The following is a 14,408-nucleotide window of genomic DNA, read 5'->3' as shown; positions in this document are numbered from 1 at the left end:
TTTTAATACTCATAAATTGCCTTTTTCATTAATAAATATTTAATAAATAATAATATATTATTAATATTATGGTGCTATTTAGCTTCCACCCTAACATGACCCACCATTGTAGCTGCTTTTACAACTGTGATGAAGTTATTTTTTGCATGAGCTCCTCTCAGTATTTTGTCTGACCTCCGCATAAGTAGCGATCTCTCCTGCAGACTCCAGGTGGCGGTAATGTGCCGTTATGTTCGATGACAACTGCCGAGCCCCACAAAGAAGACGAAGAAGAAGAAGACGACGAAGAAGAAGAATAACTGCCTGCACCTGAAAACAGTCAACATGGCGTTCAGTTTTGGCGGCGCCACGAGTAACCCAGCGGCAAGTAAGGACATTTTAATTTAGTTTTGGAGTATTTTAATGAGACTAGAAATATGCTGCTTATATATTGTGACACTAGCGTTACTGTACGTGTATCTTGTAGCTAACGCTGTAGCCTTTGGCTAACGTTAGCTGTTGTGGCTAACGAATAACGTGAACGGTACTCCTCAAAGTTAGCTAACTTATCTTTACAGTCCTTATTGACAATCATGATCTTGCAGCTTGTTAAAAATCCATTGTAGCTGTACGTTGACGTTGCTGTCAGGACACCCAACACTCACAAGCACTCTCTATGTTCATGTGAAGGCACGTCTGGGTTTTCTTTCGGTTCATTTGGTGCCAAACCCACAGCATCAACAGCAGCGTTTGGCTTTGGCCCCGCAGCCACAACCACCACCGCAGCACCCGGATTCGGCAGTAAGTCCAGAGACGTGATCCTCACTAAAAGGGGGACTCCTCACCTTTGACCCTCAGTGATCACAGCTGCTCCACTGTGTTGTTGGTCAGTGTTATAGCAACAACTCTTGTTTGCTCCGTTTGGGACTGGTTGGGGTTTAGGCTCAGGTTAAGATCAAAATACACTCAAATTGATGGGGGAGCAAGCATTGCATACTATATTAATACAGGATCTACAGCAGTAATGATGTACGGGTAGTAATATGTGTACAGTTATTTTGCACAGTGTTGGCATCATCATGGTCATCATATAATAGGTTACAGCAGTGGAGTAGCAATGGAATACATTTATATTTGTCTACATAATTGGGCATCACTGTAAAGCTTAACCAACCTGTTTTTGTACTAAAACAATTGCATATTGATGTAAGCCAAATATTGTTAAAATCAGATGTGTCTAAGCTTTATGAAACCATTGTGTTGTGTTTTTATAGGACATTTGTACATCGTTTGTGCAAACAGTAGGTTCTGTTGTTGACTTTTTTCAATTCATTAAAAAAAAGGTTTTGCAGATGATTTGGGACTATTTTTAGGTATCCTTTGTTGTTGTATCCAAATCTAGGTGCCAGTTTAACTGCCCGTCTATTTTGTGTCTGCTTTTTCGTTGTAGCTCTCGCAGCCCCTGGTTTTGGGGCCGCCACCACTGCTGCTGCCGCACCAGCCACAGGATTTAGTTTTGGCTCCACCAACACTGGTAAGATATTTTATGGTCAAAACAGTCTTGTCTCTCTTACGCTACATTTTTTTTACAAGTAATAAGCCCAAACAAGACCTGACCATTTGTCATTTAACTCCTCCGTGTCATTCTCTCCTTCTCGCTGCCTGCCTCCGATTGGCTGCAGGATTTGGGGGGCTGGGAGCTGGAAACACCATGGCTGGTGGGTTTAGTTTTGGGGGGTTTGGTTTAAATGCCAACCCAGCAGCAGTCAGCTTTAATGTGGGGTGCTTTGGTACAGCAACCACCATTGGCACTGTTTTCAATTTTGGTAATAGCCTGGCTAGCACAGGTAGATGACCTTTGTGATTGATTAATCAGTACAGTCTGTGTCTGTAAACACACATTTTCATCCATTTTCGCATCTATGTGGTGCAGTGATTTTTCGTCTGACATGTTGCTTTTTCTCATTAAGTGTCATTGTTGTTGTTTCCATTTGCACGAGGAGACAAAATGTTGAATTATACACTCATCTCATTTGATTCCTGTAGAAATGTACATTTTCACCTTCTCTGTTGAGAGCGATGCTAGATGGAAATAAAATTCAGTGTTTCTTTTTATTACCGTAAAAGCTCTGTCATGATTTTTGTCTTTTGCAATTAGTCAGTGATTTCATTCTGTATTTCTTTCCTTTCTTTCACCTCCTTTATTTCATTTGGCATGATTTGCTTTATTTTTCAGGCACGTTTGGAGGCTTTGGGGTGACTACAACAACCGCCACTGCACCAGGGTCCACGTTTAGCTTTGCTGCTCCCGCTAACACCGCAGGTCAGCAGCGTTGCTCTTATCCAGAATGATGATCTTTTTGGGCCATTTGTGTGTATGTGCAGGACATAAAATATGCATGCACACATTCAGGTTTTTTTAAAAGAGGACGTCCGGCAGTCTTGCCCAACTGAGGCAACAGTCATCAATGGCGGGTTTTATCAGCTGTACTTGCATTGTTATAATTTAAAAAAAGTTTCATCATTTTGGTAAATTACAAAACAAATGTCTTGATTCTTCTGTGATGCAAGTGCTTTTTTTTTTTACGAACGTGTAAATACCATAAACACCGTTTAATGTGTCGATGCACCGCTGTTTGTTCCATTAAAAATTAAACTATAAACTTGCGTTGAGTCCTGCAGGAAGCCTGATGTAGATCAAGGTTAATCATTTAGTATCATAATGTTGACTAGGTAAACTGATATTAGTTGGTTTGGTTTCAGTTTTCTAAATGTTTTACTAAAGCTGTGCTGTTACTCAGTGCCCACAAATAGCTGCCATTAGGTTGCACAGTCACTCTACACTTTACTTGGCATTCAGTAGCATTAATGTACATATTTTCTCCCTGTGTTGGCACAATCTTCTGTTTTTAGGAGGCCTGTTTGGTAACACGCAGAACAAAGGTTTTGGGTTCTCCTCTGGGCTTGGCGCTGGGACTGCTGCTGGGGCAACAGGATTTGGAACTGGATTAGGAACATCTGGCCTCAGTGGGTTTGGAGGTTTTAATAATCAGCAAACTCAGCAGCAGCCAGGTAAGAGAACCCGTATTTCCAAATAACAGTTTTAGTGTTTCCATGTGAAGATTAGAAAATGATGTCCCAAACAAGGCAGAACATTAAAGCTGATATTTGTAATTTGTTTTTAAACCTCCACAACTACTCTATCGACTGTGCTGTACACCTCTTATCGCTGCAGAGGGCGACAACAAGCAGAATGTTTTCAGCTTTAACATCATCAGTCCAACAGTGTGCAGCTGAAGCAGAAATATAAGACCGTGCAGTTAGAGTGTATTATGTTGGAAACATTGTTAATGACTTTCCTCATATTATGAAAGAACAGCCATTAGGTCCGTAGTTTTCCCTCCGAAACGTGGACATAAAGAGAAAGACAGTCTGACGTGTCGTCTTCCTCTCCTCACACCTTCTAGGAAGCTTGTTCGGCCAGCAGGCCCAGCAGCAGGCTCAGCCCAGCCAGCTTTACCAGCAGGTCACTGCTCTGTCAGCTCCCACCTTGTTAGGCGATGAGCGGGACTCTATTTTAGCCAGATGGAACCAGTTGCAGGCTTACTGGGGCACTGGGAAGGGCTACTACAGCAACAACCACCAACCTGTTGACTTCACCCAGGAGAACCCATTCTGCAGGTTCAAGGTAACGGTGGATAGTTCATTAGAGTGCTTAGATGTGCTTGTTAGGTTCCTTTTTTGAATTTGAATATCAAATGGTAATCCTTTGTGTTTTTTTGTTTCCTAGGCGGTGGGCTACAGCTGCGTGCCAGTGAGTAAGGACGAGGATGGTTTCGTGGTCTTGCTTTTTAATCGAAAGGAAGCCGATGTGCGAGCTCAGCAGCAGCAACTGGTGGAGACCCTCCACAAGGTCCTGGGAAGCAACCAGACTCTCACCGTCAACGTGGACGGTGTCAAAGCCCTGCCCAATGACCAGTGAGTCAGTCAGGACCGCTACACCCATGACTCCCCAATTACTTTCAGACACTAGAATAGGTATTAAATTGATTACAAACGAATGTGGGGACTCGTTCCCGTCTTCTGTCTCTCAGGACCGAGGTGGTCATTTACGTGGTGGAGCGTTCTCCTAATGGCACCTCCAAGCGGATCCCCGCCACCACACTGTTCAGTTATCTGGAGCAGGCCAACATCAAGGTCCAGCTCACGCAGATCGGAGTGGCCATGTCTGTCGCACGCACGGAGCTGTCGCCAGCTCAGCTCAAACAGCTGCTGCAAAACGCACCTGCAGGTAAACGAGCACCTGCATGCATGTTTGTGTCATCCGCTCGCTGAACTCCACAGATGGTTTTGGTGTGTGATTTCTACTTCTGAGAGTGTTGTCTCTTCTCACTCAGGAGTGGACCCCATCATTTGGGAGCAGGCTAAGGTGGACAACCCGGACCCGGAGAAGTAAGTTGGTTCAGAAAATATCTGTCAGACTTGCCATAAAGGATGGTCTAGGAATAATGTGGGGTGGGGGGGGGATCAGTTAAAGAGACTTGTAGATCCTTGAGATTCTCCAGTCGTAGCCATGTTTCATAAGTGGAACATGATATATGTAGTGTTTAAGTTAAGTGTAACACCCTTTACCACATGACTCATAAAGATGGCTCTGCTGGGTTCCTGATCAATGCTCACAACAAAAATCTACATTTTAACTTAATTTGTTAGAGTCATTAAAGTGTTTTACTTTTCCTCCAGGTTAATACCAGTGCCCATGGTGGGTTTTAAGGAGCTTCTTCGCAGGCTCCAAATCCAGGAGCAGATGACCAAACAGCACCAGACCAGAGTGGATGTAAGTGAAAACAGTCCTGGTTCTCTAAACGACATGGGCACCGTGCCTTCTGATTATCAACGAAGGAATTTTGAAACGGATTTTGTGGCGTCAAGGACGGAGTACACAGATGTCCTATTCATGCTAGCCGCCAACAGGTTGTTTACAGCTGAAATTACTATTACAAATACAGCTGCGAGTGTCGATGTCAGGATTTAGGGATGTTTTTCAAATCAATTTGGTTTGTATATGAAACATATGTGTAGTTTACTCTTCAAATGTGGAGTCTAAGCATTTTCCTCTGTGGTTTATATTTGAGGATATTAATACCCTTCTAAGTTGGGTCTATCAAAAGCATTTGGCTAATATTACCATAAAATGCAACACCAAACGTGTGTGAAATGATACATCAATTGTTTTATCTGAAGTTGTTGAGCAAAACGTTTCAAGGAAGGGCAACAGGCCAGGGATTATTTTCAGCTTGATAGCTCTAAAAATATAACTTGAAATCAGAGGAGAAATAATATGTTTCCCTCCCTCCTCTTCTCACTCGCGTACACACACTTGTTGATTTGCAGATTATATCCGGTGACATCAGTGAACTCCAGAAGAACCAGGCGACCACAGTGGCCAAGATAGCCCAGTACAAGAGGAAGCTGATGGATCTCTCCCACAGGGTGCTGCAGGTAGCTGTCTTTGTTCGGTGATATTGTGTTGTGGGTTGAAGTGGCCTGCGATGAAAACCATCGCCACATTTCCTAGAGGTTTGAATGAATGCCCTGGCACCGTCTGCGTCTTTTCCTGCTTTATCGTTTCTGCCCCAGTGTTTCTCACATTTATCTCCTCCTACGTCCCTGTTTTCCTGCCAGGTGCTAATCAAACAGGAAATTCAGAGGAAAAGTGGCTATGCTATCCAAGTGGATGAGGAGCACCTCAGGGTGCAGCTGGACACCATTCACTCTGAACTCAATGCCCCCACACAGTTCAAGGCAAGTGTGTCTAAATTGTAGCAGTCATGAATACAATGACTGCTCATTCTTTCATTCATATATCTTAATAGACTTGACATCAGGGTTACAAGGACTTTTTAAATTCCTTGTTATGTTTCTCTAAGAGCAGTTGGTAGTTTACTAATGGGTTTTTCAGTATTTATGGTATATTTATTACTTAGGCTATTACCTATCTGGTGACATTGTACTCTTTGTTAAGTTAACAATCTGTTTTTTTTTAATTATCTGAATTTCTGACTCGATTCGTGAGCTGCCTAGAGATTCCCGCCCCCAACCACCAGCTGAGACAAAGTTTCTATTTTACGGTATTTGTATCGTCTTTTCTTCCAGGGTCGTCTGAATGAATTAATGTCCCAAATCCGGATGCAGAATCACTTTGGAGCTGTAAGATCAGAAGAGCGCTACAGTGTTGATGCAGACATCCTCAGGGAAATCAAACAAGTGAGTCGGCACATTCACACAATGCCCTCTTATTGTAACATCTGTGTAACTCTTGTGCCAGACCTCTGAATGCACTAAACCAGTCATTCCCACAGACGGACCTTCTGTTAGGGTCGCCAAATCATTTTTACAGAATTTCTTCCATTGTCTTTAATATCAGCAGTACACCTTTGAGCCACTCGAGGGAGACTATGAATGTTCGTATTGTTCTGATAAGTGTAGTCAACTTAAAACATTGAATCTGATATGAAAGTTTATCCTACATTCTGTTGGTTTTACTGATGAGGACAAAAAATGGTTTGAATGCATTTATGTGCTCCCATTTATGAACATGTTTATATGTTTACAATAACACATGGTTTACCTATTCAAGACGATATGAAGTGATGTGGAAATGCAAATAATCGCTCTTCTCCCAAATCATAGATAACGCCTGTTGTGAATTAGTTCGCAATGGTTTGGACATTTTTAGAAAGTGTGGCTCCCAGAAAAGAAGTTTGGGAATGACCGCTCGAGACCACGACAAGTCTGTGAAAACATTTGTAAAGATTTTGTGCAATAACTGAAAGACTCTCCTTATCTGCCGCTTTCAGCACTTGAAACAGCAGCAGGACGGTTTAAGTCATTTGATCAGCGTCATCAAAGATGACTTGGAAGACATCAAACTCATAGAGCACGGGCTGAGTGACAGTGGACACATGAGAGGAGGCCTCCTGAGCTGAGTCCACCCTACCAACACACACACACACACACACACATACATACATACATGTTGTGCTCTGACTCACAATTATCAATCCTCTGAAAAGTGAGCTGCCCGTCACCTTCTCCTTTATGTCATGGTGTTGGATTCATCTTGAAGTAGTCTTTGCCTTTAGGTTTGATTGAAGGAGGGTGTCTGAATTTCTCTTGGTCACCATTCTGCCATCAGGACCTTTGCCCCACTACCAACAAAATAAAGACTGCTTAATCTGTGCTTTCCGGACTGACACAAAGAGCTTAATGGAAAGACTCAACATCGTCTAATAATAGCTGGCTTCCCCTTTGTTAAAGCAGATTATGGAAATGAGACTATGATTGTAGCTGGCATGTAAGCAAACCATAGGGTTGAGTGTGTGCTGTTTGAATACATTGTAAATACATCTTTGTATTTCTTTTTTTATGCCGTTGTCAGAATGTTAATAAATTTCATTTAAATTGAAAACAAGTTGACTACATTACTTTCCTTGCAATCATACTGTAACGGTAGTCGCATATTTATTTATTTTTTTTCTGTCTGAACAATGCAACTTTTGTTGCCCGTCTATCTCCATTGTTTTGGTACTCTCACTCACGTCACTGGTGTTTACCTTCAGATGAGCCTTTTCCAACATCTCGTCAAAGTATGGCTTGCGTTGATAGGATTCATGTCCTGGATTCGGACTGATTGGCAGTCGAACGGATTAAGCAGCTTCCGAAAAGATTATGTCCCCTTGTGCAGTAGAGTCACCGATATCCCAAAGGTCTGAATTACGCAAAGTTTTTCAGACCACAGGTAAAAGAAAAGGACGCTGCCAGGCAAAACGTAGGCAGATGAAATTATAATGTTGTATTCAAAGAAGCAAATACTTGTACTTGATGTAGACCACAAAATTAAAAATATCTCCAGTAATGGTAAATTACCTTATCATACCTCTTTACTTATTTTTCTATGGGAGCATTCTACAGTGCTGAGAAGCAGAAATCACTAATGGTTGAAAAAATGCTGAAAATTAGCATTTTTCAGAATTAGTAGCTTTTGCTTGAACTTTTTTTTTTTTTTGGCTAGTGTTTTTAAACTCCTACATACACTTTGATGCAGGAGTTTTGGCTTTTACAGACTATTGAACATACCACCATCCCTAATATTTTGACGACATTTCGTTGCATCACTACAATGACAATAAAAACCTCTTTATCTCTTATCTTTACTTCATTTTTTTTAGATGGTGCTGCATTTTCATTGATCAAATTCAGCCAAGCTCCATGATCTACAGAATCCCCGTGGATCAGTATATCCAGGTCCATAGTCCTGTCTTCAGTCGCAGCATTTCGTACTAACTCTAGAGGTTTCTTTGTCTCAGTATAACACACTTTTCACTCTCTCTCCTAATGGCTAATGTAGCCTCAAGTGGAGCTGAGGTCTGGTTAGCTCTCTTTCTAACTCCACACCTCCAGATTTCTTTAATTTTAAAACTATTCTCCAGCCCCAACCAACACTGACTCAAGTTCTCTCTGGAGCCACAAAAGGTTTCATACAACTTACTTCTCCCCAAGATCTGTAAAACAGACGTTCATGTGTAAAACCAGCGGGGTTCCTTTAACTTCTTTAGGCCAAATATTGTCAACAATGCACTCAACATGAAAGGCAAAGACAACTTCATATGTGTTTGTTTGTTTGTTTATGCATACCTAAACAGGTTGATCATTAAGTTATACATAGAAATCCTTAAGAAACATCAACATCTTAAATAAAGTTACATTTTAAAAGGTTAAAAAAAGTGCAGATAATGTAAGAGGTAGAAGAGATCTAGCTTGATCTGCACAGGTCAAATGGATGAGATACTACTCAACTCTTTTTCCCCACAGACATGTATTCAAGTGAACAAGTCTAGCCCAAACTGCTGTGGGTGTTCTCTATGCAGCAGGTACAGCTCCTAGTCCAGGCTCTCAGGTATGTGCGGAGATGTCCACCAGCCGGAAAGCCTCCATGAACTCGTTGATGTCGATGCTCCCGTCCTTGTTGAAGTCGATGCTCTGGGCCAAGTCTGCGATGGCCTCGTCGCTGATCTCTGTCTTAAGATGAGAGCTCAGCAGTTTCCAGGTCTGACGGAACTCCTTGAAAGAGATCAAACCTAGAAAGAAGCGGAGGAGGGAGGATGTTGTACACTTCCTAAATTTGTAGCATAGAAAATCTGTATTGTCTGCGTGCCGTGCAGTTTGTTGAGTCACTTTCAGGTGAAAGATGTTTTTATTGCAGAATATGTTTTAACATTTACCATAACAACAAATGGGTGTATTGCATATATTCCCACTTTTGTTGTAGATATTTGAGAGACGCGTCTCAGGCTTTGCAATGGAAAGTGGCAAGTCTACAGCCATGCTAGAGGCTCCCTGAGGCTGTGGTGATTTAAGTTTACGTCAATATGCTCACATGTTTACCACGTTCGCCTTCTTAGTTTGACATGTTCATGTCAATCCGTTGAGTAGATGTGGAAATAATTCACTGACTAAACTTTGGCCCGCTGGTCAAGGGATGACCAGAGTCAGTAGGGTTTCATCCTCTGGGGAACACGAATGTCTGCACAAAATGTCATTGCAACCCATTATAGTTGAGATGTTTCAGTCAATAGCATGACTAAACAGGAGAGAAAATACATTGATGTAGTGTCTGGAATCCAGGTGAAAGCGTCCTACTGACCTGAGTTATCTGTGTCTATGATTCGGAAGATGGTTTCCAGGTTGGCGTGGTTTTTGTACATAGTCTCCAGGATGCTGTCATCTGAGATCTGAAAGGGACAAATCAATCAAGATTTTGTGACGTGTGTGTGTGTGTGTGTGTGTGTGTGTGTGTGTGTGTGTGTGTGTGTGTGTGTGTGTGTGCGTGTGTGTGTGTGTGTGTGTCAGAGATGGAAAAACAGGGTGAGAAAATGGACATTAGACACTGGTCTTACAAGGCTGACCTCCAGTTTGGGCTCAGTGATGGAGAGCTCCCTTATCCACAGCTGGTAGTCCACCATGCCACACTGGGTGCTGCTGACAAGCTGAGGGCGCAACACCCTCCAGGGCAGACCCAGATTTAGTACTCTCTCTGTGGCGCTGGCCCAGTGCCTTAGAGAGATCATCCCTGAGACACAGACAGAAATATACAGTCTGATACACTGACACAATACGCTTTTTGTTATAACATTCATCACTGCTGCTCAGTACCTTTGTTGTTAGGATCAAACTCCTGGAAGGCACTAATGAGATCGGACTTGTGTACAAACAGTTGTTCCCTCAGAGCTCGCAGAGCTGATCTCTCTATCCACCCGACACTGACGAAGAACAGGTAGAGAAAAGTATTTTTTACTTCTGCTCTATAAATCTTTGAATCACTGGGAAATATACTGATCATAATTTGTCTGTTTACCCACATTCTGCCATGTAAATCTGTGTTTAAATGTTATTGGGACATTCATTTTGTGTTTTGTGTTGTTTTAAATTCTGTGCAGGCTCATATTTGTACCTTTGTCTCAGGGTGAGCTCTCTGCATGTCCTGCTGGCCTGATACTGAATGAAGTGGGGAACCAGATCGGGTCCCATTCTGATGTAGGCTCCTCTGTTGCTGCCCACCTCGTAGTAGTTAGACGCTGAGAATATAGTCAGCACCTAAATGCAACAAGTTTGCTCAGACTTATTGATTACTAATTGCTGTCTGATTAAATCCTTAAATGAAACAGCTACTTCTGTTCAGTCATTTTTGCAAATTGTTTGCTCTATTTCTTTCCTGTTTTTCATCTCCTGTCATAAGCTAAAGGTATCCAGAGTCCATATTCCAACTTAAACTCTACGTCATGTGCAACTTTGTGCTCACCCTGCGGTTATGGCAGAACTCATAGCCGTCCTGTTTGCACTCATGGGAGCGGATGAGGAGCTGGAGGTTGTGTCTTCCCAGCACTTCCTCACTGACGTCTGGCCCCCAGTAGCAGCCTCCGCCTCGCACCTCATTGGGAATGCAGCCATTTTGGGGCATCGGGTCACTCCACAACACATCCACTATCTGGGTGGCCCAATCAATCACAGTGAAATAGTTAGCGAAGTCAGGAAACATGAAAACGTGTGCATTATGGGGCATTTCTGCATGTACATACTCAATGTTCAACATCCTTCCTGTCACCTACTTGTTTCCACTCGTCCACATCTGTCTCTGTTGTTTCTCCAGACTCCGGGTCTACGTCAGACTTCTTTGGTTCTCCGTAGGACTGGTCGAACCCAGCCAGCCTGCGCCTCTTTTTCAGCTCCTCTTCCACCGACCAGTTGAGTTGACTGCTCACGGGTGCGTTGTGGAGCGAACAGCGTGGGAGTTCATGCCTGTGAGCCATCGCAGAGCCGTGGTAAGTCAGAGAACACACCCGACGCCGGCCTTCCACTGGTCCACCGGCCTCCCTGTTCCTGTTGTTCATTGTCTGAGTCTTACTCACATTGACTGCTTGATGGGTCGCCTTAGGAGGCCTGAGAGCCGACACATACTGAGCACATAAGATAAAATACGCTTAATATGATGACCATGATGATATTTCTGGATTTGCAGGCCCAAATACACAGATTTTATTGACGCTGAATGCCTCTCTTACTTTGTGTCTGTCCATTCTGGCTATCACGTTGAGGTCTGTTGTGTCAGAGATCCCACCATGCACAATCAGCACCTTGTTATCAATCACTGTGGCCAGAGGCAGCCAGCTGAAAATCTTCTGGAGGAGCTTTAGGATTGTCTTACCATGCACCTGCAGACCAAGTCAAGTTTATGGTGACTATACAGTTGGCTTGTTTTATCCATTTGGGCAATTTTCAGCCATGCTAGACACGGTCGGTCCAGACTAAAATATCTCAACAACTATTGGATGGACTGCCATGGGATTTGTAGAGACATTCACGTTCCCCAGATGATGAATCCTACTGACTCTGGTGATCCCCTGACTTTTTTAGTACCACCATGAGGTTCACATCAGTGATTTTTCACTTGCCTACCCTGCCTATGACACTCAGACTTAAGCCCATCTGTTTTTCCTGTTATAAAACATTAGATTCCTTGTATGTGGAAAAATAGAAGTGCACATGGGTTTACTCAACTATTTCTACGTCATGCCACTTTATAATTCTTATTCACTGAATTTAAGAGGAAAATAGGGTAGTTTGTACATACAAAACATATAATGAGCTTTTTAAATATGATGCGTTGCAATAGGTTTAACAGTATAAAATAATTAAGTAGCACCTTGACCAGCTACAACATTAAAATGTCACATGCATCAGTAACGATACAATAATGTAATATTTAACAGTAAAACATAAACAGGATCCATTTGCATTACGTTTAATACCTTTAGTACAGTTTGTTGATAGTACTAATCTACTTTTTTAAGTAATATTTTAAATGCAGAACTTGTAATGGAGTATTTTATGTATTGTGGTATAGCTCCTTTTTCTTAATGCGTTTGGAATACGTCTTCCATCACTGAGTTTAAATTTGGCTGAGAGCACTATAATAATTAGGTTAAAGCAAAATACACAAGAGAACCAACCCTATATTTTCCCAAAACTTCTTTAGTGAAACCATATCTGGAAAAAACACACAAGGAAGAAATAGATTAGTGTACACATCAGCTGTAGGTTAAATATAAGCGGAATACCAGTTGCATAAAGCCATATACAGTATGAGCATATTGTGATTAACTGCAAAAACATAAATACTAAGGAAACAGGTAGCACAAGCCACTAATTTGAGTTTAAGAAGACTGACTAGCTTACCTCAGGTTAACAATGTGGTCCTCGTGGTTTCCTCTGTTTAGATGGACATCATTGGGATAGACCAGCAGGAACCCAAACAGGATGAGCAGGATTTCAACGGAGTTTTTACCGCGATCCACAAAGTCTCCATTGAAGACATACGGCTTCTCGGAGGACGGCAAACCATTCTGGATGGAAGAAGTTGTTAAATAAAATGAACATACCTGTCTGACAATATGATTTTCACGTTTTGAATACCTTATAAAATATTAACAGCAGGTCCTCAAGGTGCCCATGTAAATCTCCTGTGAAAAAGGATACATAATGTATTAATATTGTGTGCGAGTGCTCCCTGAATGTTTCAAAGGCAATAAAGAAGAATGTGAGATGAAAAAATCGGAGCAAAATGCGTCCAGGAAAGGCCTGCTGTTGCGTACCGCATATGGTTATCTGCTTGGTGTGGCAGGCAGAGATGTGGTTGATGTTTGGAAGAATTTTTAGAAGTCTCCAAGTTTCTCCAAGAAGCTGCAGAACATATCGAGCATGAAGCTGCTACTGGGGGAAAAAACAAGTATGAATCCACTGACCGCTGAGGAAAAAGGACATCATTAGGTACTTCTGTTTGCTTTTGAGTATCTGCCTTAAGTGAACTTTATGTGCCTGTGTACTTACTTGTTTGTGCTTGAAGGCCTCCACCAGCTTTGACACCCCACAGAAGGTCAGGGGGAAGATGAGATGGGGGCCGATGTAGCTATCGCTTACTTCAATGCTCTTGTAGCAAAAATATCTCTCCCACTCTGTGTCTCGACAGATTTCATTTTTACGAAAGATGTGCGATATTAGGTTTCCTATGTTAGAGGAAGAGATGGAAGGTGTGGGACGTGGATCAGTGTGGTAAAAGAAAGTACGTTTTTTCAGCAGAGAGTAGGCCGGTTGAGCTCAGCTTAGCTCACTGTCAGTAGTAAGAGTCGGTCTTACTTTCACTGCTGGCTGGGGTGAAGTGGTCCATCAAGAAGCCAAAAAAATTGTAGAGCTGCAGGAAGGATAAATATAATTTGAAAATGAGTAAAGTGTCAAAGAAAAGATGAATGACTGTGAATATGCCAGTAGCTCTCTGCTTTGATGTTCACTATAATTTTCTGAAGTTTTAGGAAGTCATTTTCTCATAAGCTTTAAACACAAAGTACAGCTGAGGGTGATTAGAATGTGATTAGTTTTGCTGATATTTGGTCATAAACCAAAGTATTGGACAAACGGAAATTTTTACCCAATGATGGTGCTGGATGAGAAGTTAAGGGAACACCACATGTATTACAATTCATCCTCTGGGTACCATGAATGTCTGTTTCAAACATCACAGCATCCATATCGTAGTGAATGAGAGATTTTTATGAAATCCAAAAATATCAACCGAGTGTATGTATATATACTGTGTGTGTGTATATATATATACTATGTACTATGTATGTATATGTGTATATATATATATATGTATGTGTGTATGTATGTATGTGTATATATATGTATGTATATGTATGTATGTGTGTATGTATGTATGTGTATATATATGTATGTATATGTATGTATGTATGTATGTGTATACATATGTATGTGTATATATATGTATGTATGTGTATATATATGTATGTATGTGT

At 41.8% G+C, this 14,408-nt stretch overlaps 2 protein-coding genes across 5 annotated transcripts; one reads left to right on the top strand and one right to left on the bottom strand.

Moving 5' to 3' along the window:
* The first annotated feature begins 271 nt into the window (after positions 1 to 271).
* nup54 (nucleoporin 54) lies at positions 272 to 7,453 on the top strand. 4 transcript variants are annotated; one of them, XM_031860231.1, is made up of 15 exons: positions 272 to 367; positions 670 to 780; positions 1,430 to 1,513; positions 1,662 to 1,697; positions 2,216 to 2,302; positions 2,893 to 3,051; positions 3,447 to 3,667; positions 3,770 to 3,957; positions 4,074 to 4,270; positions 4,377 to 4,431; positions 4,723 to 4,816; positions 5,374 to 5,481; positions 5,665 to 5,784; positions 6,136 to 6,246; positions 6,840 to 7,453. In XM_031860231.1, the coding sequence occupies exons 1-15, from the start codon at positions 325 to 327 to the stop codon at positions 6,966 to 6,968; spliced, it is 1,743 nt and encodes a 580-aa protein (XP_031716091.1). In that variant the 5' UTR covers positions 272 to 324; the 3' UTR covers positions 6,969 to 7,453. The 4 variants fall into 4 exon arrangements, with proteins under 4 accessions (XP_031716091.1, XP_031716090.1, XP_031716092.1 ...); XM_031860230.1 differs by having other exon boundaries at positions 1,662 to 1,826; XM_031860232.1 differs by lacking the exon at positions 1,662 to 1,697.
* A 1,481-nt stretch (positions 7,454 to 8,934) lies between these two features.
* On the bottom strand, positions 8,935 to 13,762 carry ppef2b (protein phosphatase with EF-hand domain 2b). The gene is made up of 14 exons (XM_031860370.1): positions 13,732 to 13,762; positions 13,426 to 13,601; positions 13,191 to 13,305; positions 13,012 to 13,058; positions 12,775 to 12,941; positions 12,549 to 12,585; positions 11,601 to 11,750; positions 11,144 to 11,495; positions 10,841 to 11,103; positions 10,493 to 10,635; positions 10,195 to 10,301; positions 9,948 to 10,111; positions 9,686 to 9,773; positions 8,935 to 9,119 (listed from the first exon to the last, which is right to left on the bottom strand). Exons 1-14 carry the CDS (start codon positions 13,760 to 13,762, stop codon positions 8,935 to 8,937), a joined length of 2,025 nt encoding a protein of 674 aa, XP_031716230.1.
* Positions 13,763 to 14,408: the final 646 nt, after the last annotated feature.

The sequence above is a fragment of the Anarrhichthys ocellatus genome, unplaced genomic scaffold, assembly GCF_004355925.1.
Source record: "Anarrhichthys ocellatus isolate YVR2014 unplaced genomic scaffold, GSC_Weel_1.0 scaffold23, whole genome shotgun sequence".
In the NCBI taxonomy this organism is placed as follows: domain Eukaryota; kingdom Metazoa; phylum Chordata; class Actinopteri; order Perciformes; family Anarhichadidae; genus Anarrhichthys; species Anarrhichthys ocellatus.
The sequence above is the reverse complement of the archived record's forward strand: the minus strand, read 5'-3'. Positions and strand labels throughout refer to the sequence as shown.